Source organism: Chroicocephalus ridibundus, chromosome 16 (genome assembly GCF_963924245.1).
Source record: "Chroicocephalus ridibundus chromosome 16, bChrRid1.1, whole genome shotgun sequence".
Classification (NCBI taxonomy): domain Eukaryota; kingdom Metazoa; phylum Chordata; class Aves; order Charadriiformes; family Laridae; genus Chroicocephalus; species Chroicocephalus ridibundus.
This window is the reverse complement of record NC_086299.1, coordinates 2,409,209-2,433,025: the sequence shown is the minus strand read 5'-3', so window position 1 is coordinate 2,433,025 and position 23,817 is coordinate 2,409,209. Positions and strand designations below refer to the sequence as shown.

At 45.6% G+C, this 23,817-nt stretch overlaps 2 protein-coding genes across 7 annotated transcripts in view; one reads left to right on the top strand and one right to left on the bottom strand.

The window, feature by feature from the left end:
• Positions 1-329: 329 nt before the first annotated feature.
• Positions 330-21,031, bottom strand: DNAJC11 (DnaJ heat shock protein family (Hsp40) member C11). 2 transcript variants are annotated; one of them, XM_063353672.1, is made up of 16 exons: positions 20,887-21,031; positions 17,215-17,344; positions 14,969-15,042; positions 13,729-13,830; positions 9,138-9,266; positions 8,507-8,629; positions 7,244-7,317; positions 6,180-6,369; positions 5,706-5,791; positions 5,152-5,268; positions 4,017-4,172; positions 3,646-3,715; positions 2,712-2,769; positions 1,871-2,013; positions 1,264-1,393; positions 330-590 (listed from the first exon to the last, which is right to left on the bottom strand). In XM_063353672.1, the coding sequence occupies exons 1-16, from the start codon at positions 20,956-20,958 to the stop codon at positions 565-567; spliced, it is 1,680 nt and encodes a 559-aa protein (XP_063209742.1). In that variant the 5' UTR covers positions 20,959-21,031; the 3' UTR covers positions 330-564. The 2 variants fall into 2 exon arrangements, with proteins under 2 accessions (XP_063209742.1, XP_063209743.1); XM_063353673.1 differs by lacking the exons at positions 14,969-15,042; positions 20,887-21,031 and having other exon boundaries at positions 17,215-17,346.
• A 72-nt stretch (positions 21,032-21,103) lies between these two features.
• The window catches only part of CAMTA1 (calmodulin binding transcription activator 1), a 295,455-nt gene continuing 292,741 nt past the window's right edge, over positions 21,104-23,817 (top strand). For all 5 annotated transcript variants that reach the window (XM_063353609.1, XM_063353605.1, XM_063353607.1 and 2 more), the window contains exon 1: positions 21,104-21,168. The gene's annotated coding sequence lies outside the window, so the exon portion shown is untranslated. The remainder of the gene's footprint in view (positions 21,169-23,817) is intronic.

Sequence of the window (23,817 nt, the reverse complement as noted above, 5' to 3'; positions counted from 1 at the left end):
AACATACTTGTTCTTAACAAGTACATTTCAAATACAGATTTGAGATGGAAAACAATCTCTGTCCTCTTTCCAACAAAAGGATTTACACAGAGGCCTTCCAGGAGGTGGCCAGAGAACTTAACCTCTCCTCAGGAGCAGGAAAAGGTATGTTACCTACCCCAGGAAGGATGTTGAGAAGTGAGAACAGGTCTTCTTCCCTGCTCCGTGCAAGAAGATACACATGAGACCGCACAAACGGACTGTGGCCAAATGGCAGCAGCAAAGACTGGGCTGCGTGGTGGGTGGTGCTCAGTGCCCGCTCGCACAACCTCAGCAGAAAGCACTGCGCATTCAGAGTCACGTTGCTTTATTGGTTACTGAGCCATAATTCAGAGAAGTATTGCCTTGGAGCCACCTGTAGAAGCAGGTTCTCTCACTTTGTCTCCTAACATAACTGGTAGGACACCACCTGCTATAGAACAGTAAAAATAAAAACGTCTCTGTTCAAACTTGTAGCGTCCGGGGGAAGGTTTTGTAGTTTCCGTTGACCCAGGTACCGTAACAGAGGTGCAGACTCTCACCAGATTAGCCATCTGCATCGATTCTGTGAGCTGTCGGATGAGAACAAACGGATACATGCCACTTCTGTCGGATGAGACACATCACAGCTTGAACTTACCACCGCACCAGGGACAGAGAGGAACATTTCTGGCTGCTAATTAAACATGATTCATTTACACCTCCAACATACCTATGGAAACTTTACAAGTTGAATATGCTGCTTAGATTGAGCCAGGGAGCTGGTCTAGAGTGTAAACACGAGGTTTGTGCCCGTTAGCCAACTCCCCAGACCTACACGGGCACCAGTAAAACTTGTCACTAGCGGATTTCACAAAATTATTCTGGCAGAGAAAATGTTCTGGCAGACAGATAAATGGGGATAAGTAATAAATCTGGCTCAGGCCTCCACCTCGCCTTCATACATTCAATTCAGTCCTCAAAGGGCAATCCAATGCTGGGAATTGCCCGGCAGGGACACCAGCAGCTGTGGGAGGCCTCTGCTTCTGCCTCCAGTTAGATACATAAGGTTAGATGGTGTGAACAGCTGCAGTGGTGCTGCTGAGCTCTTTTAGGTCACACTCCAGAGGCATATCATGGTCAGTCCATTTCAGTACCCCCAGTTCTGAACCCCAGAACCCCAGTTCTGTGCGCTTCACCACGCAGAGCTGAAGCAACCCTTTACTGGTTCCTGCAGGAAGCAGCAGGGCGGTCCTTGCTACTTACATTGCTTTGGTATCCTAAGGGCCTCATTGTCAGCTGACATCACCTGGTGCAGAACTCCTCGGAACTGATAAAGTACTTTCAAACTCTTCTCCTCACCCACGCAGGGGTCGTAGAAACCCGGCAGCCCAGCCTTGAACCAGAGAAGGACAGAATGAGCATCAGGGAATGAACTTTCGCAGCTCTTCAACTGACCAAAAATATTTATTAGTGCCAGAACGAGGTGTCATTAAAAAAAGAGGAGTTTTGTTGCCAATGCGATGAGACAAGAAGCTCAGGAATTGCTTCCCCAGTAGCAAGTTCTAAATGCAGAAAAGAGCAAATCAGGGGGGTGGGAAGTTTCTAGGTACAGCCCCAGAGCCTCTAACACACAGTCACACGCTGCAAACACACAGACACTGTTTCTTTGGCACTGGAAATGCCCAGAAAAACAGAAGTTCCTGGAGGTTCATAACACTTGGTATGTAAATGGCTTCTGTACATTGATCTGGAGTCACTAGCTTCACGCACGCTGGAGAAGTCCCCCAGTAGGACACCATACGGTTCAATCGAAATTCTGAGTCACTCATTTGAGCTCTCCAGTCGGGGCTTTGACAGAACAGCTACGTACCTTGGATGCCTCTGTAAGGATGAGTTTAGAGTCTTTCACCAAGCACTGCAGGGGCACCGTCACATCTATTACTTTCACCTTCTCATTCTTCCGGCTGTTGTCATTAACAAACTTCCCATACCAGGCGTTCACTACAATCAAACCTGCATTTCACAGGAAATCACAGATGTGATGAAAGGCTTCCCACCGACAGCTGGGCAGACACTGACAAAAAGACCATCCCTGCATTTTCTCTTGCTTTCAGCCGGGTGGTGAGAGTGACTTGTGTCTTGTATATTATTTTACCATTATTATTTTCCTTTTCTGTTACTGTTCTATTAAATTGTCTTTATCTCAACCCATGAGTTTTTATGAGGTTCTTTTTTTACCCTTTACCCTCCTTCTCTCCCTGCTCTTCGGGGGCAGGGGGGACGGTGTGAGTGGGAGGCTGCGTGGTCCCAGTTGCTGGCTGGGGTTAAACCACAACAACGATCCGGGAGCAAGCTGTGTAAGCTAGAGACCAGTGAAACCTGAACTTCAGACTTCAACTTTGGCACATATTTACACACACACCTCTCTTTTGCGAGGAGGTGAATCCAGACTATTATCCTCAGCCTGTTGATCCACCTCACAGCATGTCCCACGATAATATTCAGGGGATCCCTACCAAGCTCAGGCACCACAAGCCAAATCATCATGGAACCTCCCCACTACACACACACCAGCAATTACACTCTGCTTCGTTAGGGGGGGAAATGAAGAAGTGATACCTTGCATTTCTCCCCATCAGCCCCCCAGCCTTTGCATTGTTGCTTCCTCTCTCCAAATTTATGGAGCAAGTAAACGGTGCTTTAATCTTTACCCATTCTGGCTTCCTCCGCTTCAATTATCCTCCGGACAGACTCTTGCATTAACCGGACCTGTCACAATACAAGGGGCAGAGCAAAAATCAAGCAGTGTCAGGTACTGTGTCCTGGTTTGAGGTAAAACAGAACCAATTTTCTGCTCTGTAATTTTACTTATTAGCTGGGCCTCTTCTAACTGACTAGACTCGGAAATTAACAGCACGTTGTTGAGAAACTGTTCGCTCTCAGAGTGATAAGACCTGATTGTACCAAGGAATGGTATGCACAGAGGCTCTTGCTTAGACTTATTGCTATAACAACCAAGGTCAGCTAACTTTGCTGTTTGTCCCGTTGGAGGGTTGGAAGCGGAGAAGCGTAGAGGGGTCCCACCTGTGGGGAGGAGCAGACGGGACAGGTGACACAAAATTGACCCAACAGGGTATTCCATCCCATATGCATCACGCTCGGTATAAAAGCTGAGGGATCAAAAGGCCAACTCTCTCACTTCACTGGCCGACGTCTGAGGAGGACCCTGTCTGTTTGTCTACCTTTGATCCCAATCCGAGCACTCCTGACTCCAGATCCTGAATTCAGCTCCTATCTGTCGCTTACTCCAGTCTGGGACTTTCCCTGTGCCTGCTGGTGATGCCATTGTCATCCTGGGAGCTGGATATGGTTTTGTATATATTGTATACTTTTTTTTATTTTATTATTATTTATTATTTCCTTATTTATTATTATTTTCATTAAAGTAGTTTAGTTCTTTTTCTAAACTTGTAAATCTCTTTATCTCTTCCTCTCCTCTCTTCGGAGAGAGGGGGAGGGAGGGCCATCTGTCATTCTGACTGGCCAATCCGGCCAAAACCACGACATACTGTGCCCAAAAGAGAAAAGCCCAGAGTGAAAACAGCTTCCTTTAACCAAGGGGGATTAGTTACGGGAAAGACTTACTGCAGCTTCAGCTTCCTGCTTCTTCTGAAGGATGTCGCTGGCTGTATTCTCCCTCTGCTTCTCCAGCTCTCTGGCACAGAGAAGTGAACATCACGTCAGGTCTACGCAGGGGATGGGATGCAGCCACAAAGTGGCAGGTGTCTTCTTACCCACCCCAATTACAGCTGACCCACAACCTCACACAAATGAGCTCAGTTTTAAGGCTTTTCCCCACCTTTCATGGTATTTCAGTAGGCTTCCAGACCTCAGTAGCACGGATGGTACAGTGAACCACGGTGCCTCAGCTGGTGCCTCAGCCTTTGCACCAGGCTCCCAGAAGCACCTCAGTGGGACTTCCCAGCTCTGAATTTAAAACAGTCTTGCCAGCTCACCTCTCCTTTTGTGCCCTGAGGTAGGGTTTGATGATTAGCCTGTGCATGGCAAAGTAGATAACTAGAGGTCCCACGGTGGCATAGAACACAGCACTGGGAAGCAGCTGATCTGTTAGGTGGACAGGGAAGAAGTAGGTCTGGCTAGCCCTATTCAACCTGGAACAAAAAAAGAACAGAGCGACAGGTGAGAGGAAATGCAGCGTTTAATGTGCTTGATTAAGTGCACTTAGCAGCAGTGTATGCTGCTGAACAACTGCTGAACCAAAGGAGAGATGAATGATGAGCTCACAAAGGTGAAAATCTGATAAAATGAAACAAGACAATGGTAAGGCGGAGAGCTGACACCACCCACAGCCAGACTTTTATGTAGCAGACATCTCTTGTGAGAGCACCTGACCATTCTAAAGTGGTTTTTTAATCTTAAAAGAATTTATTTGGTCATTAATTTACCCAGGGAAAGGGACCAAAACCATCATAAAGAGAAAAGAAAATGCTTACAGAGAAGGTCTATGTTCACAACATTGGCATGTGCCTTCAAGGAAGGAGGACATTAATATTTTTCTGACGCTTATAAAATATTTATTTTAGAAAACATTAGTTTTCTTGGGACAGTGGTCTCTCTGGCACGCCCTCTGCTGGCACCAATTAAAAATGACTCCAGTATATGAACCCTTGTAGAGCTCTGCCCGCTTTGTGAACTGCATCTTAGTAACAGTAGAATCACCTGTATTGGTTAACAATAACTCACTAATTCAATTATATTATTGTGTACAGTGTTATAAAAACGGAATGCAATTAAATACATTTCTATTAATAATATTTTCGGAAATCTTGCATCCACTTACCATAATACTGCAAACCTTACTTTAAGCTGTATTTTCAGAGTATTTTGATGCACACCCACACTAGTCCTGAAAGAGGGGGCTCAGGCTCAGAGTAACACCAGCAGAAGGCACACATTGCTTCCGATGGGCACCACGTGCATTAGAGGTGGGGGCAGCTGCAACCTTTCATAGTGATATATCGATATACCTGTACTGCCCTAAGATTGGGACCTTCCCACCTGAATATTGGAAATAGAATAATGCAGGTTATAGCCAGCCTCTGCAATCTAGAGTTGTAATCTTGAACTGACTTGATTTTCAAAGACACTCCTTGGGGAACACCAACACTGACAGTGGCTCCTAAAATGCTGTGTCTGGAAATCTTCCTCTCTGCTCCGTACTCCACAATGGTCCCGAAGAAACCTGCCCTAGAACGATAGAACCAAATACTGGTAAGACAAGGAAGAGTCTTGAATTTCTCTTTACTGAATCCTGTAATTCCCCAACAAATAAAACACGGAAATACATCTGTGTGCAGCAGACGTCGGCTACTGGGAGATTCTACAAGATGAGATCAGGCTTTCCATCTTGTAAAATACTAAACAGGCTACAAGAACTTCTCATTTTCTTATTGGTGATGATATAAAGGTATCACACAGGTAATTTTAAGTCCCACTTATCCAAAGAGGCACACAGAGCTAAGCCTCCACAACATTCATTTCAGTGGTTACTAGACTTAATTAATGAAAAGCAGACTCCCAAAGACCACAGCAGCATTGGATTTGTGTGGAACCTGGAGGCCTAAGACAGCAGATACTAGATTCTCCAGGCCATAAGCAATGTGAATTTTCTCTTGCACACTTACTTGAGAGAACCTTTGACTCGAGTTTGATCTTCGTCCTGAAACTTATGCTGATAACTGACCATCATGAAAGAATGGGGGATTCCCAGCTGAAATACAAGAGGCACAAATGTATGAAAACGTACCCTTGGCCACCACTGAATGTTCCCCCAAATTTCCTTTCTTATCCTTTAAGTGGCACAGAAAACAGCAACGCATGCCACTTACTCGTCACAGCCTGCAATCTCTGCAGGCTGTGCTGTGCATCCTGACCCTAATCTGAGCTGATCCACATTAGATATCACAATGTTGGGTGAAAAGTGTTGTGCTCTGCCAAAAGCAGCTGGTTACCTACGTTACGTGTTCATATGAGACAGTACCAACTGCTGCATTATTCTCTAGTCCCAAGCCAAAACAACGCTGGGACAGAAAAACCGAGACACTTCTCTCCTATGGGATGGTATCACCGTCTCCTGCGTACAGCAAGAGGACTCTCACCTGTAACGCCACGGTGAAATGGCTGGTTTTTGTATCCCGGACAATACTAGTGTTCATGGCTGACTGGATGCCCCACCGCCACTGTAAGTAGCCCATCGTGTTCTTGTCGAGGTTGCGGGCGAGGACTGTGGTGAGGCCTGGGCGGACCCCACGGGATGAAAACTGCAGGGCACAGTTTGTAGTGATGAAACTAGGAGAAATAAGGAAATCATCAGCGATAAAACACAGGCTCCCAGATGGCCTCAGACTCCTCTTCACACACACTATCCTGCAAAGAGCATGATGTCTGAGGGTTTCAGGAAAAACTCCAAACTAATGTAGACTGTACTGACTACAGCTCTGCCCAGAAGTGCGGGCTCATGTCCTAGTTTATTGGCCTGTGCCATAATGCTGCAGCCAACGCAGCAGGCTGCCCTCCAGCCTTCACCCTTCTCGCCCGCGGCAGATAAAGTCCTGGTCTTCTGGAGAGGCAGAACACTTGGCTGCTAGAAGACAGCCCTGCTATTTAATAATCCTCAAGCATCAGCTCCAAAAACCAGCATTAAAGGATTCTACAGGGAACAAGACCCCAGTATAAGCTCTGAGGAATGGTATATTTACTAAGTTAGAAAATATAAAAAGAAGGAAGTCTACACTGGAACCTACGATGCTCTAACATATGTCTTCAATCACAACCCGAGACCTCTATTCATTTGTAAACAGACAGCATGCCAGTGGCAAATTTGGCATTACTTCCCTAAAATATGACATATCATCTCCTCTTTTGCTGTCAGAAACTGTGTCTCACACATGGAAGTCCCAGAAGAGCCGCAGATGCTGAGACTAAAACACCAGGGAGTTTATTTACGTGCTATACTTCACAATGATCAGACAGCACAATCTCTTGAGTTTTCCCTCATCGTTAGTTTGCAGAAAGCCACTCACGTCATTCTGACTTGTATGATATTTTACAAACCATTGTGTATTTTATTTAATTATTTAATTTATTTTATTTACCATAAATTCAAGCCGTTTCATTCCTTTGTGCAGAATATTAACCATTAGACCATTTTTCTAATATTTACCATCTTGGTGTAAGATTACGGAATATCTTCAGACCGAAGAGAGGTCCCTGAAGGTCTCCTGCTCCAAACTCCAGCTGTTTAAATGCACAATGCCAAATTGTTAGAAGAACACATCTTTTGCAACAGTGACAAAGTACTTCACCAGCATCACTGACATTACAGACATCTTACTCATCTGAGTAACATTCACCATGTATTTCAGCATCCTCTTTTCTGCAGGCTTTGCATTCAGAGTAAGAGGTGTCTCACCGAGTAGGGTCCTCACGAGTAAAACAGCCGGTTTCGTAGTTCTACAGGCTGCTGCTCCTACAAGCACCTGCTCTGGCTGCTCCAGTGCAAACGGAGGAAACCCCTCCACTGCAGCAATGCTGCCACCAGCTCTGCTGCTGCACCACCTCAGCGGCTGCGAAACACGCCTGTTGCTTCAGCCACCAGCCCGGGTGACTTCCAGCGCTGCTATTCAGTGTTTATCTGGTGCTGTTCAGTCTCATTAACGGAAGCAGTTCTTAGACCCGACTCTGTTCATGACAAAGCCCGCAAAAGCAGTTCCTACTACATCTGCATCTCCCAAGTTAGTTCATTACGTGGATTTTTTTAAACTTTTTTAGTCAACTGACACATGACAATATCCACAAGCTCCGCATTATCAATATTACAAAATCCTGATGCAAATCAAATGCCTCCAGCGTATGAATTCTCAAATGAGAGGAAAACTCACATTTCTCACAAGCTGAGGAAACAGGTTAGCAGCAGCTAGCATGCAAAAAGGAAGGTGCGGAAAGCAACCACCGGCCAGCTGCAGCATCTCAACGCCACTGGTCTAGTGAGGCTACTTAGGTCATAGCTCCTGGGAGCCAAACTATTTTCCCCCAGAACTTCTTCCCTTGCGAACAGAACAGTTTCTGAAGAGAAGGCAAACTACCACGCTGCCCACGGTGCACGCTCACAGCCTCCGGAAGGCACCTGGGAGGTGTCAGCGAGATTGCAAAGGCCCTGGAGACAACAGGTAACAATTCTGCCAGCGTAAGTGAAGTCCAAAATGCACAGCCAAATGGAAAGGGGAAACAACTAAGAAAAAAAAGGTTTGGCATTCTTTTTTTCCAAAATTCCTTTGAGAATTTCTTTTTTTACATTCTACAGAACATACAAAATAAGAGATGAAACAGAGCTGATATTCCCTAAAGAAAATAAACAGTGGGTAACGAATCCAAGCAGCCTGAAATAAAGTGGATATAAAAAATGTGTAACAGCTAGCACTCTTACCTCTCCCCATCCCTTGGCAGATGTCACTCGTCTCAGAGCAAGATTGATCGACCCACCTCCATTCCCGTTCTGGGTGGAAAGGTTACCAGACAGTATCGCTGTGTCTGTGGCAGTCAGTGGTGCCTGAAAAATTAATATATTGTTACCAATTATTCTGATCCCAACTCACACATTTAATGCATATTCTGCAAGGACATAATCACGATTGCAGAGTGTAAGCGCAGAGAGATAGGTAACACTCCAGTTGACTCCTCCCCATCCCCTAAGCCCAGGCGTTTGAACCAGACACTTGCTCTAAATTTTGTAGTCAAAGATCCAGTATGGCAAAAAGTGAGATATTTCTTACAGTACCAGATATTTGTGACATCTTTAATGTACCACCTTGAAGTCCTGACCCTGAGCAGCAAATCCATCTCACGTCTAGGTTAGAATTAGACTGTACACACGCTGTACAGTCAACACGCTGCCCTGCTGGAACTGAGCTTCCTCTTCCCACCCGTGCTGGTAATCGCCTCCTTCCATAAATCAAGACGAGAACCCCCTGAGCAGTGTCTCATTTTGGGTTGCTTTGCGCTGCAGCACCTCATTAGCTCGGGCGCTGCTCCACACCAGCAGCGTCTGCCCTCCTTACCTCAATGGACTGCGATATGTGCATTTTGTTTATCTCAATCTGGGGAAAGCTGCTCCCAGGCACATCTTCGTATTCTTCGTCGTAACGATCAAAGAGGTCAGTGGCATCTATTCCAACACTAATTGTTCCCTAAGGAATGACAAGTGAAAGAAATACTTAGCATTAACAAACATCCAGCATTTATAGGCCAAATGGCTAAACCGTCCTTGTATACGATTACATTTTTAGAAAGTTTTTTCTTTTTCTGCAATTACCTTTTCCACTCTAAAACGCATTTCTTATGCATTCTTGACAAACAAAAATGAACGATTACAATATTCTAAACCAGCAATATAAATCATAAAATAAACTGGATAAAAGACAGTTTTTCAGCAGGAATGCAACTTGTAAGACTAGTAGGTAATTTTTCTATTGTGACACATTACAGAAGTATGTAGAACACTTTTAGACAGCAGGTTTTTTCTTCCCCCACAACTCACTCTCCACAACTATTAAAAGTTTTAATAGTATATTCTAGAAATTTATTTTCTTCAATGGAACTTGGCCAGAAATCCTCTAAATGCTTTCTTCTTATGAGTTATCTGAAACAACTTAGTTTTGAGCCGCATCATGCATTTGCAACTGACACCGTTGGTCAAAAACTTTGTTTTCTTTTTCTTAGTTTCTATTTTGTAATCAGAGGAAAAGCTTGACAAAGATAGACTTTTAGTCAGTGGTAAATATTTCCCTTCTCAGACTATAGAAAAGCTTATTCCTACAAAAAACTAGGCCACAGCTAAATAGTCTGGGTACCTGCTGCTGTGCTCACTCAGACGGACCGCAAGAGTGGGTTTATTTGAAAAGGGCACAATTAGATCCTTGTCTGGGTCATATAACTTCCAGAGGCTTTGGAAACCTCCCCTATAGACCTATTAAGCAGTATTCCAGCTCACATAAAATGTACCAGTGGCAATAAAAAACCCTCCTCTGTGCACCAGCACAGAATGAACTCTGAGCAATTTGTGTAAATAAACTCAATAGCCTGGTAGGTACAAAAACCACTCAGAGTCCAAGTACGGATGGAATAATTTCTTATTTCAATCCGAATGAGCGCTCTTCCTTGCTCACTCCACTCGAATCAAATGCTGAACCACAAACATAGGAAGAATCGCAGAGTTTGTCAGGACTCAAAACTTCTCTCTGGTTTGGCTCCCAACTATTTATTTGCTGTGGAGATTCCCGGCCTCTTCTCAATGTTTATTTTCTGATTCCTTACATGGCAAAAATTGGATAAATATTTTAACACAGGAAGGTGTGATTATTTCCAGGAGCACTCTGGGCCAGGGGCTGTGCCCCAGCTGTTCACAGATGACTCTGGAAGGCTGGAGAATTTCAAAGCGGTCACGCTCATCCTTCTGTTTGTGGCAGCACCAAGGATGAGCTCCTGCCCTTTATGCAGAAGGCTACTTTTCAGGAACCATCTGCAAAGTCACCTTCAAGGGACCTGCTCTCCAGACGTGACAGCTTCTTCGGTTTCAGTCCTCTCCTACGTTGTGCTCTTCCTTGAAACAAGGCCAAAATAGGAGTGAAGCGAGGCAAGACCGCCATCCGCCGGGAAGCGGCGCAGCCCTGCGCTGCTCTCCAGCCCTCGGGAGACATGGAGTAGAACAGCCAAAGAGAAACAGAAAATGCCAACTCCACTCAATGAAATTCCAGCAAATGCACTCCAGAGTGGATGATAAAATATGTCTAAATACAGGTGAGCATTTATTTTAACAAGAGAGAGAACTATTTCCATTTTTCCCTGATGCTCTTCAAGGAAGCGTAAAACCCAAGATCCTTCGTAACAGAGACAGGATGGAAAGAAAGGCTTTCCACGTGGAGCGCCACAGTCAGCACAGAACCTTTGCCAGACTGCAACTTTAATTTCCAAGTTAAACATTTTTAAACAAGGGATATCATGCTGAGTAATAAGCGTGCTGAATTTGAATGGCAAGAAGACAGAAAATTGTGTGTTTTCAACTCAGACTGGAATATAAGTGGCAGTAAAGTTTTTTCAAGAATTTGCACTAAAAAAACCACACTAAAAACCATCTTACTGTACTACGGTCATACCACAATGCTCGTACTCTTTGTAAAGATGCAACAAGGTCCACACACACTCCTGAAATCTTTCAATCATACTCAAAATCTTATGACTTTCTTTTTCACATCTACGGATTTTAAAACAATATCCCTCCCAATAAAAAAAGGAAAACGCCTGAACCTATCCATGAAAATCCACAAGACCCATTATGAGGAAAAGGGCGTCTCTGTCCCTCCCTGGCTCCTCGGTGGATCTTCTATTCAGCGGCCTCTGCTGAAGGGAGCGAGCGGTGGACTCCGCGTGTTTTACCTCCCGCCGAGCAGGTGAAGTCACCCTCAGAGGTCTATAGATCCTGGCAAGGAAACTGGCTCAGGCGCGAACACAGGAAAAGCAGCAGATGGTAAAGTTAAAAATATTCCCAGAGAACGACAGCACCCCCTATGCCACCGGATAATAGAGGGGACCGCGCTGCTCCCCACGCCCCATCGGCCACCTGCTCAGACCCTTGGAAATGAGAAAGCCCTCCCCAAAGAGCGAGCAGCAGGGAAAAGGCTGCGAAGCGAAGCTCTGAAGCCAGCGGCGCACGCACGCAACACGTTGCAAAGCACAGGGAACGGCACTGCAGACCATCAGAGTTGTTATCTGGGGTCATCTTTTAAAATCACCTTTATTTGCCATCCTGCAAATACAAACCAGACTTCACTGACAGAATAAAGAGGTGTGCCAGAGAAGAATATACTCCCTCCTCGTTTTTCTTCCTAGCGATTTACCTTCTGGAAGGTGACATATGGAAGCTGTGCAAGACTAAGCCTTCAGGGACCTGCATTTCTTAGATGTTGACCTTCCACAGCAGGAAAATAACAGGATTTAATTTCTCCTAACAGGAAGCTGTTCTTCTCAAATCAAGTAATGAACTTTTCAACCCTTCTGCATGTCTTTGAAAGCAAAAACAAAGCTCTAAAAGCAAATAATAGACTCAATTCGAAACCTGCCAAATTGCCTACATCTGGTTATTGCTCAACATTTCTGGTGAAAATGCTTTATTTTGCTGGAACTGTTTTATAGAACTAACAAAATGTTGGAAATTTTAAAATAACTTGTGTTCGTGTATGAAATGATCACAGCTGCGCTACCTAATTCCACAGGAACACTGCCTGGAGAGACATTTCTATAGGCTGCCAGTCAGCAATTGCTGTAAACACCCAGATGGCTAATTTTATCACAGGACACAGGCTGAGGCTCACAATGCAGCTCTGCTTTTTACTGCTCGCAGCCACGGCGAGGCGCCCAGATAAAATGTCAAATTCCTAAAGTCACAGAGAAGCACGAGGTGGAGATAACCATGCCCTTCTCCGAGAACACCCTTCTGACCCCGGTCACCCTCGTCTCCAGCAGAGACAGTTCCACTTGCCTGTTTTGTGGCATCCAGAAATCCCTCCTGTTGTCAGCTGACACTCGTGCTTATTTACCCTCCCAGTACAAACAAGTTCTTAGTATCTGTGCGCTATCCACAACAGCCTGGTGATCTGATAGATACAGGTAAACTAAAGTACAAATACATTTGGTAAGCGTAGATGCAGCTCTTGGATAACGTTATTCACTGCACGAGAACCACGATTTTTGTGACTCAACAAGCTTTGGAACCTCCCTCAGTGCCAATGCGGACAAAACCTGGGTTTGCCTAGCATACTTATCAAGCCAAGAGCCAGCAAGGCCATTCGCCTTCTCAACTACCGGAGTACTCCAGTTGCAGCAGGTGACAGAGGAAGCAGCGGTGCGTCGTCATTTCCACCTCCCCCTGCCATCCCAACGCTACCACAAGAACATCATCCCCAACACGGTATTCTTGATCAGCTCTGAAGAGCCAAGACTCAGCTGCGAGGTGGGGCGTTTACTGTCAGTTTATGGCTGCTCAAACAGACTGAGAGATGGGAACCGAATACTCGATGATCCTCCTCCTGAGCACGCAATTGAGCTTTCCTACAACAGACACTAACTGTGGAACTGGCAAGACCCCAATCCTGTTCAGGTTGATTTTGCTCGCTGTGCTGCAGCCGGAAGAGTTCTGCTACCCAGCTGGTTTGGTACCTGCCTCACATTTTTCATTGGTTTCGAAGCTGCGTTTGAATATCTCCCCACATTGTTGTGACATTACAGCAGTGTTGAAGGGAAAACCTGTCAGGTAACCGCAGGGAGTTTCATTTTATTTGGAATACTTGGAAAGAGATCATAAACATTTCAGTGTTAGGTCTGTTTCCTTGAAATTGCTGAAAGAGATATTTTGCTCCTATATGTTTCAGCATAAAAAAAGAGAGAACTTCCAACAGAGGATTACTGGTCAAAGAATTAGCACCTTTCCCTACATCATCCAGACAAACTGCATATTCAAAATAGGAACAGTAACTCATTAAGCGTAAATACCTAAGGGGCTATTTACCATGGCCCTTCATCTAGGCTCATCACACCTTGCGTATTCGTAATAACTTACAGATTCACTCTTGAGACCGGGATGAAGTCTTTGCTTACCTTTGGATTAGTTCGCTGCTGCAGTCTTCTCTCTTCCCTCTCTCTCTGCAAACGCTCAAATTCTTCCCTGATTTCCGCTGGAGTTCTCTTCCTTTCCACAACCTGCTCAAAAAGAAATTAAAACCAAAAGATTACCGGAAAGAGGATGTTCAGGGTATTGCGCTGCTGATGGGACGGTGGCCCACTGACCTGGTACGCACTAACACGTTGGCCCTGCTGCTGCTGTAAGCCATGCTGCACGAATTTCTATACTCAAGAGTTTGGACGCAAACACCTGGGCCGGATCAAATGGCAGGCATGAGAGAAAACCCCATGCTTTTAGAGCAGGGAAAATGGTCTTGTTATTTCTATGCCCTTGACAAAACCAGGGCAAGTAGCTCTCAGACCACAAGTACAAGATACTGCAGCAAGAGCTATACATTAACTTCTCTACTAGGCGTAGACACGAAAAGGAAAACAACTGAAAGTGCCTGGCCTGAAGTAAACTGATTAAGCAAGAGTTTTGTGATTTTAGGCTATGCTGATTCCCATCTGTTTACCTTACATGTCTCAGGGAAACAGGCATGGCTCTTGGCATGGATAGAAAGGATTGGGCTTTTCAAAATCAGATCACGTCTGTCACAAGCAGCTCAAAAATGTCTGTTACGTGCTGCTACTGCTCCACATTTCTTGCTACTAACTTGGTACTGACCTGACCCAATACAACGTGATTCTCCAGGAAGCAGCATAGTGCAATCAACTAAGACTGGCAGAGGCTAGCAAGGGGACTTAACAGGAAAGCCATGAATGGGCAAGTTCTCTTTGAAAGCCCATAAAAACTGAACAAAGAAAAAAACACCAACCCCAAAAAGCAGAGAAAGGAAAAGTAATTTCAAACTCAGAGGCTAGTTGATGCTGAAAAAAAAGTTTCAGATGAAAAAGATGAGACTAGATGGACAATAACGACGCATTTGTCTCAGACAAAGATGTTGCCTGTCACGGTAATATCCTATTAGGGAACTCTGAATGTCAGGTTTATTGTTCTCTTGTCAAGTAAAAAACCTAAGTATTCTCTGAAAATCCATCATGGTGTTTCAGCAGGGACAAAGAGAGACAGAAATAACTAAACAAGGATGCCTTCAAACAAACAAACAGGCATTTATTACCATCAAGGTGTCAGTGCAGCTCGATACAACCAGAATGTCAGATAAATGTGGGTTTAGTCAATTCCACAGGCCATAACGCGCTAAATTTCTCTCACCTCCCATCCTTCCATTTCCAGTCCTCTCCTCCCATATATGTCATAGATGGCTCTGGTCTGTGGATCACTAAGCACTGCAAGTTGAATCAAAAGAGAGGAGAGAACTCAGTTTTTGGTCTTCTCCTCGCATTTCAGACCAACACACTAGTCTTATTTGGAATTCAAGCCCAGATCCTGGAAACACGTTGTTCTACAGTTGCATCCAATTTTTTCATTAATTCCCTTTAACCTTTTCACATGCTGTATTAACCGGACACACCGACTTTCCCCCCCAGCAAATTCCTTTTTTTTTTTCTCTTACTTCTAAAATCAAAAAGTGAAAAGAACAGAAAAGAGGCATGCAGACTAACTGAATATGCAGCAGGATTTTTTAGTATTGCTATCTTTGACTGAAGGGTGACATAACTCTCTAACCATCAATGGGATTATTAGCAATCCAGCGACAGCAGTCCCTGGAAACCTTCTGAGCAGGAAGGACACCTACCCTTGTCTCTTCGGTGCTTCCCTCCCTGCCCCGGATCCGCCTCACCATCCCCATCCACTGACCCTTTCCCACCCAGTCCAAACTTGTGGGACATTCCAAGCACCAACAAAGCAATTTCTGTGAGGCAGTTCAGGCCTTGCCAAACGTCAACTACAGGGTAATTGCAAAATTGCATGTAGAATTTGAATCTCCCAAAAAGTCACCCAATGCAACGGAGAAAATAGAATACACCAGGAGACTGCAGAACAGTTACTTTGGAAAAAGACTGCACATAGAATTAAGAAGACTCTCTAAAATGTAAGGCATATTTGAATGCATAATCCCTCATACCATACCCTTCCTTAAAAAAAAAAAAAAAATCATCAGTATTTTTCCCACAGGGTTCCAGGACCAGCTTTATCATTACCACGTATTTCTTTTGACTGTGGAGGAACTGATGAGTCTCCAGGGAGCTGGGTGTGTCTATTAAGGCACAAAGAGGCTTACACTGGTAATTGAGCTTTGATCTGAACTACTCGATTATTGAACTTGCTAAATGTCACAGGCAGATACTACTTTTTATAAATTCTGATAAAGTAAATCTTTTGTTGTGTGATATTAAGAGACGGAATAGGAGGGGGAGAAAATAGGCAGGAGGTGGGGTAGCTTATTTTCAAGATGTCAAAATTTTTGCTTGCAAAATATTACGCTCACATTCGGTACTAAACGAGCCACAATTTACATATACATTGCAACACAGAGCCAAGCAAAGCCATGGAATTCAAAGGGAAAGCTGACTTTAGTGTAAGACCTACTCACCACATTAAAATGACATTATTGAAGCATCCTGAGTTTTTATTCCCCATGTCATCAATGTAAGACCTTCACTGTTCTCCCCAGCAAAAGCTTCCATATGTCCTAACGCCTAACTAGGGACAACGTAAAAGACACTACCCACACTCAAGTCCAACTGGAAGAAACAAATGCTTATTCAGAAAACATGAGAATAAGAAAAAAAATTTAGCTCATCTTTGAGGTTTAACAGAGGAATATTTATTCATCATTTTGCTTTAGTTTCTCTTTAGTCTACAGGACCAGGTACCCAGTTTGCTGCACCAGTTTTTTTAATGCAGAAGAATCCTAGCAGCTTCCAATCCGTTTGCATTCTAGGTGCCTCTTATCACACTTCCAAAACGCTGCAAGCTAATTCTAACAAATCACTTTCTTGTGCCTCAGCTACACTATGTATTACCTATGGTGACACCAGGATTTAGCTAAATGTTGGCTTAATTCAGAATATTTTAAAAGGTCTTCAGCATCCTTGGATGAGAAAAAAAACTCAAACCACTATGAATCCATTGTCTTTATCTCAGCCTTAGCATATGGAAGAACTTGCTGAAAAACAACAGAGACTGCAACCAGGTAACAGAGAACAGAAACTCAGGATGCATCAGTTCAAAAGTAAAATATGAATTTGTCTTTCTGTTTTTCAGTCTTCAGTCTCTTATGGGAGAGTCTTTTCAGAAGTAAGGGAAGTAGTGAAAAGATTATTTACAGCATGCAGGAAATAAGACAGAAACTCCACATCTTGATCATTGCAGAATTTATGCTGCATTGCTCCTCTGATTTACAGGACAGAAAGGAAAGAAAGCATCACTAAGTATCGGCAAATTTAATTATTACTTTGTAATAATATATATCCTCTTCAAAAGGCAGGAAGAGACAGCTCTCCTCCTAGAAAACCCCTGAAAACAGTTTCTGCAAACTTCAGACTTCTACTGACCTTCATAAGCTTGGTGAACAAGGTTAAAGAGCCGCTCAGCTTGCGTTTTGAGCTCTGGGTCTCTGTGCTTGTCTGGATGGTACAGCATACACAGCCGGCGGTAGGCAGCTTTTAGCTCTTCCTGAGAGGCCTGTGAAAAGCAGTAAAAACGAATTAAAGTACAGCCAATGCTATTTTAAAAAGACCATTCCCAAGATCAGCCCTAAAGGAGATGTCCATCAGTTATTACACTACACTACTTTTACTTACACAAAATCAAGAATGGACTTTTGTTTCATTACAGAAGTTAGTAAAGTGTTCAATTATGCACACCGGTATTATCCACGCTATTTATAGTGCAACAAGTGACAGCAACAGCTCATCAGTGTATACCTAGGTATAAAAAGTTAAGTAAAAAACCCCAACAAAACACACACCCAAACAATCTGCATCCATACATTATTTTTGTTAGGCAACTACCGTCTCCTCAATTCAATGCAGAAAAGCTAGGAAAAATAAAGTCACCTCAGGATAAACACCACTTAAATCCATCAAATTCTACTTGTATTTCAATCTTAAACTCCCAAGTAAATACTATAACTATCAAAAAGCAGAGACTTGCCACAGGGGTAAAGGTACGTAATGCAAAGCTACAGTTTAACATTCGCCCCTCACTGCCGTGCTCCCCAGCACCCCGCTTCCGCACAGCGAGGGCTCTCTGCTGTGCTGGGAGGCAGGAACGCGCATCGTCTGCCTGCAAAAACACACTGACCTGCGGCAGCTGGATAACCAGAAGAACAGCGTGTCAATAAATGCATGAAGAAAAAAAAAAAATAGCCCTTTTCTTTACCACAACCACTCTGGAACTCTAGACGGCACCTGGCCTTGTTCCAAAAACACGTGGTGGAAACAGATTTGGGATGGCTCTTTCAGAATCAATGGAATAAAAACCCCACTCCTTCCATTACCATCTCTCAGGAGACAACCTCACGGCAATATTATTTTTTGACTCTGTAGAGCCCTGGTAACTTCCCGTTCCTAACCTCATTCCTGCAAGAGTCCTTACAGCGCAGCAGCTGCCTACTCCTTGGAGGCCGGTTAACACCTAGTTAGAAGTGCAGTGGCCAAAATCAACCAGACTGTCCCCAAAAGGCACAGGGAGCACACAGCGGCGCAGAGCACCAACCGGCCCAGGCAAGAATCGGTTCCTGGGGCACAGGGAGCAGGATGCCGCCTCTCTGCACCTGGAGAAATATGCAGGGTAAAATAACTGAAACAACACGAGGGAACCTGCTGGCCTCCTCCAAGCAAACGCCGGACCTGTTGTCACAGCCAGGGGTTACAGCGGACAGGAACGCAACACCAGCAAGCGAGAAAGGGGCATCCAGAAAATTACTTTCAATAACAGAATTTAAAGACACAACTGCCGGTTACCCTTAATGCTCTGCAGTGACTGAAACTTCCACAGTTTCCAAGCTTTCGCCATGGAAATAAAGGCCCTGAAAGTTAGTTTCTTAAAGTAACATCTTTTCCCAACTCGTGGTAAGGAAAGTCTGGGTTTTTGTCAAAGAAATGCATTTGTGTACCGCAGCAAGAAAACGGTTCGATTTTGAGGATAGCTTAGAATAAACGTTTTGTCTGCCCATGTGTACTATTCCGTGTAACGTTTCGCAGTGATACAGCAAAAGGGGACCTGCTAAATTTGCTGGCCCCAAGAAGGCAAAGGCAGCTACTGATTAGCTCTTTTGTTTTACTGCCTTGTGCTTTCTCGGACATCGAATTTAAACTCGACTGAGAAGGCAGGGGAACGTATAGGTCTAAAATGGCATTCTTTAATCAAATTAATGATAAATGGTTTAATGTGCTATTGATTATATAATAGAAATGAGCAGTTTCATTTTTCATAAATGCCATGTTCAATAAAATGTTAGATTGGGCCTTTCATCATCATTGAATAGCCCGGGTCATTGGTTCAATATTTCATGAGCAATAGCCTCTTAGAAACTGCTAAAGAAATACTGACATCATTTCAAGTTGCAATGAAATACATAAGTCAGTAATAATCATATGTAAGTTACATTTTTATTACCAAAATTCCAGGCAAAATTAAAAGGTGTCCCATCTCCCTTTTTGGGGTTTAAATGGCTTCATTTAACGTCTCACACATGCCACCACATTTTTAATGGATTGAAATCGATAAAAGATTAAACATCTATATACATGCACACACGAAAATCACTGCTCGTCGGGCTGACTCTCCTCATCGGGTCTGCAAAGTCCAGTGGTTAACTATTATTTTAAGCTCAGCTGCCACATCACACGAAGCTGGCTCAGCACACAGAAATGCGAGTTCACTGCATTCCACTGCTACGCAGGATAGTACTACTGAATTTAATTAGCAAGGCATAATTAACAAAGCAACTACTACTCTCAGTCGGAATTACTCCCTCAAAGACCATTTTAACTCAGTTTCCAGCTCCCTGCTGTATCAAACCTGAATTTCCTGGTCTCTAGTGAAGAACTGAAAGCCTGGCTAAGTTAACTATTAAGCCTTCGCTGTTAATCTCCCAAGCACTCGCAATGTGTGTGCGGTTCCTGCCTCTTTCTTTTAACCTCTTACATCTGCACACCACTGGCATTCGGGAGGGTGAACTACACAAGCTGTCGAGTGACCTAAAAGCACGGCCCATTGGCTTGCAACGAGACTCAGGCCTGAGTCGCACAGAAATTTTTCCAAAAAGAGCAAACTTTACTGCATGGCAATAGAGAGTCGTGCAAACAGAGCTACTGTCACACATTTTTCCTCCACAAGCGCAGAAGATTTCCACAAAAGAGACACAGGAGACCGTCACGGAGACCACAGGTGCTGACATCAACTCCAAAGAGAATTTTTTCAAAGCCATCCGGATTGAACTGCATCCAAGCCTTGAGCTCCTGTTATACGCAGTAGTAGGAGCTCAGTAAGGGCTTCTTCAGCTCAAATTGTTAACATGTAGGCCAACGTGCTCAAATAGATAAATCTGTTTATATATATATATGCACATATATATAGTATAGAATCACAGAATCATTTAGGTTGGTAGGTGTGTATATATATTGGTTGATAGATCTATATATATCGCTATTGCATTTGAGGAAACAAACTACAGCACAGCTATACATTCAGATCTTTGTTGATTTGCCTAATTATTACCATAAAAGAAGTAGTCGCCTCCCATTAAGTTCCAAACTGTTCCAGTGTAACAAAACTGCATCAATTAACACCAACCTATTCTTAAAAACGAAATCGAGGACAGAGGTGTTTTGCAAAAAAACGTGCGCGTTGCCGATTTGGAAACATTTGGAGAGTCCACGCAGCGCCCATGAGGAGGAGGACGAGCCCGCAGCCGGGGAGACGAGAACGTTACACGCGAGGGTGGGGGTGAGTCTCAGACCGAGCTCCGAGAGCCCCGAGCGGGGAGAATTCCCTCAGACCCCCCCGCCCGGCCCCCGCCGCCCCCTTCCCGCCGCCGAGCCCCCGCTCCCGGGCAGCGCCCGCCTCACCCCGGCCCGAGGACGCTCCCGCCCGCCGGGCCCCGCAGCGCCCGCGGCCCGGCCCGCCCCGCCGGGCACCGGGGTCACGGCCCTCCCGGCCCCGCCGCTCGGCCCCGCCGCCGCCGCCCGGCCCCGCCGCCGCCGCCGCCGCGTGCCCACCTCCCGCCGCACGTTGAGCAGCGCATAGTAGTCCTCGTTGTCCGGCACCTCCTCCCCCAAGGCCGCCGCCATCTTTCCGACCTCTCACCCCGCGCGGCCGGGCGTGCCGGCGCCGCCAGAGCGGGCGCGAGGCGCGGCGCCCTCCGCTGCCGCGCCCCCTAGCGGCCCGGCGGGCCGAACCCCCGCGCGGTGCGCGCGCGGCGGGGCCCTCTGCGCAGGCGCGGGCAGGCTCCGCCCCAGGGAGCCGTGAGGAGAGGCGGGCGGCGCGCGCGGGATGCCGCGGTGAGTGCTCGGCTCGGACCGGCTCGCTCCGGTCCGCCTCAGGGGTCCGCGCGGGGCTGCCGGCCCCGGCCCCGCGCCCGGAGGCGTCTCTCCCGCCGCCGCAGTCGCCTCGGCCCGGAGGGGACCGGCGGCGGCTGCGGCAGGGCCGGCCCGGCCCGGCCTGGCCCGGCCCGGCCCCGCCCCGGGCGGGCAGGGTCCCCGTCCGCCCCACTCCGGGGTAAGCGGAGGAGAGGAGCCGCCGCCGCTCCGCGGCCGAGCTCGTCCTTCCCGGCGGGCGCGCTCGCAGCGGAGCCCGGCGCCGGGCGGTTCCGGGTTACGGTGAGACTGCGGCCCAGAACCGGCTGTCTCTTACCTGTATTATTTATGGGACCAGTAGTCGCATATGTTGTCCTGAGTTCTCTTGCCTGGCGTAACAAGAGGATCGTTTCCAAGCCATTCTGTGACTAAAGTGCCTTTATTTCAGGCGTAGCTCCTGGCTCTTACGAGGTTGAGCTGCAGAGGTTACCTGAGAAAGGCTGCAGCCTGTTACAGCGCGGTATCGTGAGGTCAGATCTTCTGACTCGCACAGCGTGCGAAGGCGAGCAAAAGATTATCTCAGCAGCGTCAAACCTGCTGGCACAGAGCAGCTAGCACGGAGCAGACCGTGGCTAAACCTTGTTCTCATTTGTCATCAGTATATATTTGGAGCAGTTTTCTTGAGGTCAATAGAGCTGCTTTGGCTTTTCACCACCGGGCCGACAATATGGCCCTAGAGGAAGTGCCCCAAAGCGTGGGGAGCAGACAGGCTTTCTGGTCTGTGCTTAACCGGTGCCTTGTTGTAAAGCATGCTGGCGGACAGACTGAGTGTCGGTGTTACTGCTGTGATAAAGCGGCCAGGATTAAAGTAAGGCCTTTCCTGCTCATGGTTAGATTTTCCCCAGTGACTGGACCTGATGTTTGTGTAGGGGGTGCTGGAGTGATTTTAGAGGACTGCTGTCCTCAAAGAGGAGCTTTTGAAAGACCGCTCATTGGCACCAGTACAGTCTAGCATGAAGCCAAAACTATGTTTTCCCATTCCAAAGCTAAGCTAATCTGTTTTGGATTTTATCTTCACATAACTTTTTTTTTTTTTTGTAAACAGGAATGTTTTAATATTTAATAAGTTTTTTCTGATCCAAAGGTAGTTAACAAGGAAGTATTGATTGTGTTACAGAAGTTCCTCTGCGCTCGTAGTGAGATGCAATGCTTGGAACAAGAGGTCCACAAAGACTTGCTTTCTGAGAAGCAGAAACGGGTGTGTTGTACAGGGAATCGCCTGGCAGCATGCTTTTCCTGAATGAACCCACCTGCTAGACTCGTGTTTTTCCACGTGGTTTAGGAGTCATTGAGCCTGTGCAAAAATGCAAAGAAGACTTGAGTTCTGAGGATGTCAGTTACTGTGGCAACGCTATTTCTCATGGATTTTGGTCCTGTCGTAATTGTGTTCTTTTTCTAACGTGGTTTGGGAGTTGCGTGGTCCTCGGGGACATTAGTGGCAGAGTTACTGGGAATCCTTTCCTGTACCGGATTGATCTAACACTTTCCTAAAAGACACAGCTGCTCGTTGCCGGCTCTGGCCGCTGTTCTGCATGCATCACAGATGATTCAGGGGAATTTTTTGGGAACAGTCCACAGATGTCACATCTTGGCACGGTCATATAGGAAGAGAGAAATATGGCTTTAGGGAGCTAAATATGAACTGTGCTTTCTAAGCATGTAGAGAAGCTCTTTAAAACCCTAATTTATAACAGAGGAAATGTAACACCTATGGCAAAAAGCAATTTTGGGGGGAAAAAAAAGAAAAAAAGGAAAGTACGTGTTCGTGCTTTACTGACTTGCCAATTTTTGGTTCAGAGTGCAGTGTTCCTCTTGCCCGCATCGCCACTTGCAGATTCCTGACACTGCACAAGAAAGCAGATCAGAAATTAGATCCTGGGTTTAGCCATCCTGTGTGCTGTCAGGCAGGTGATGCTCTCTGCTCCAGTGTGTGTAGCGTCCTCCTTTTTTGAACTGTGAGAAGCCTTACTAGTGTCCTCATGCAGCTCCGGTGTTTTCCAGAGGTCACAGCCTACTTGTACTTCTCCTCAGACCTAATTGGTTGGGTTCCTTCTTAGAGTGGACCATTTGATCCATGGAAATACAAGAAACTCTCAGTGTTAGTTGTTTGTTTTTTGTTTTGTTTTTTTTTTTTTTTTCCTAAGCTTTAATATCCTAGATTTTTTATAGAAAGAAAAGAAACTATGTGCTCTGTTTAAAAGACATTGAGCCCACACCCGGAAAGGGAGTTGAGCGTAATGATCCTGAACGTCACCGTTCTTAGTGTAAGGTGTTGAGTTCATAAATGCGGGTTAGACGCTTGTTCTGCGCAAGCAGTGGGTAGCGGAATGTGCTTGAAAAGGTTTTCAGGAGGGTCCCTCAGGAGGACTTTGGCGGCCTCTCTGGTCATGTTGGAAGGGTGCATCTGAAGTGCCAGCGTTTCCGAGCTTAGGCACCAGTGAGCAGTGCTGCATGGGGAAAAAGGGGCAGCGAACTGTCAATGTCCCTGTCTGGAAAATTGGGTTTGGAGCTAAAAGTTCTTTCTTAAGCCAAGGGAAACATCCGTGCTTGTGTTTCTCTGGGGTGCTAGTGACT

Bases quoted from the DNA above. Each gene is read 5' to 3' on its own strand.
- DNAJC11 (XM_063353672.1), bottom strand. From the start codon at position 20,958: ATGGCGGCGGCCTTGGGGGAGGAGGTGCCGGACAACGAGGACTACTAT. The intron at 17,345-20,886 runs GTGGGCACGCGG...TGCTTTTCACAG, and splicing joins TGCTCAACGTGCGGCGGGAG to GCCTCTCAGGAAGAGCTAAA. The intron at 8,630-9,137 runs GTAAGGAGGGCA...TTAATTTTTCAG, and splicing joins ACATATCGCAGTCCATTGAG to GCACCACTGACTGCCACAGA.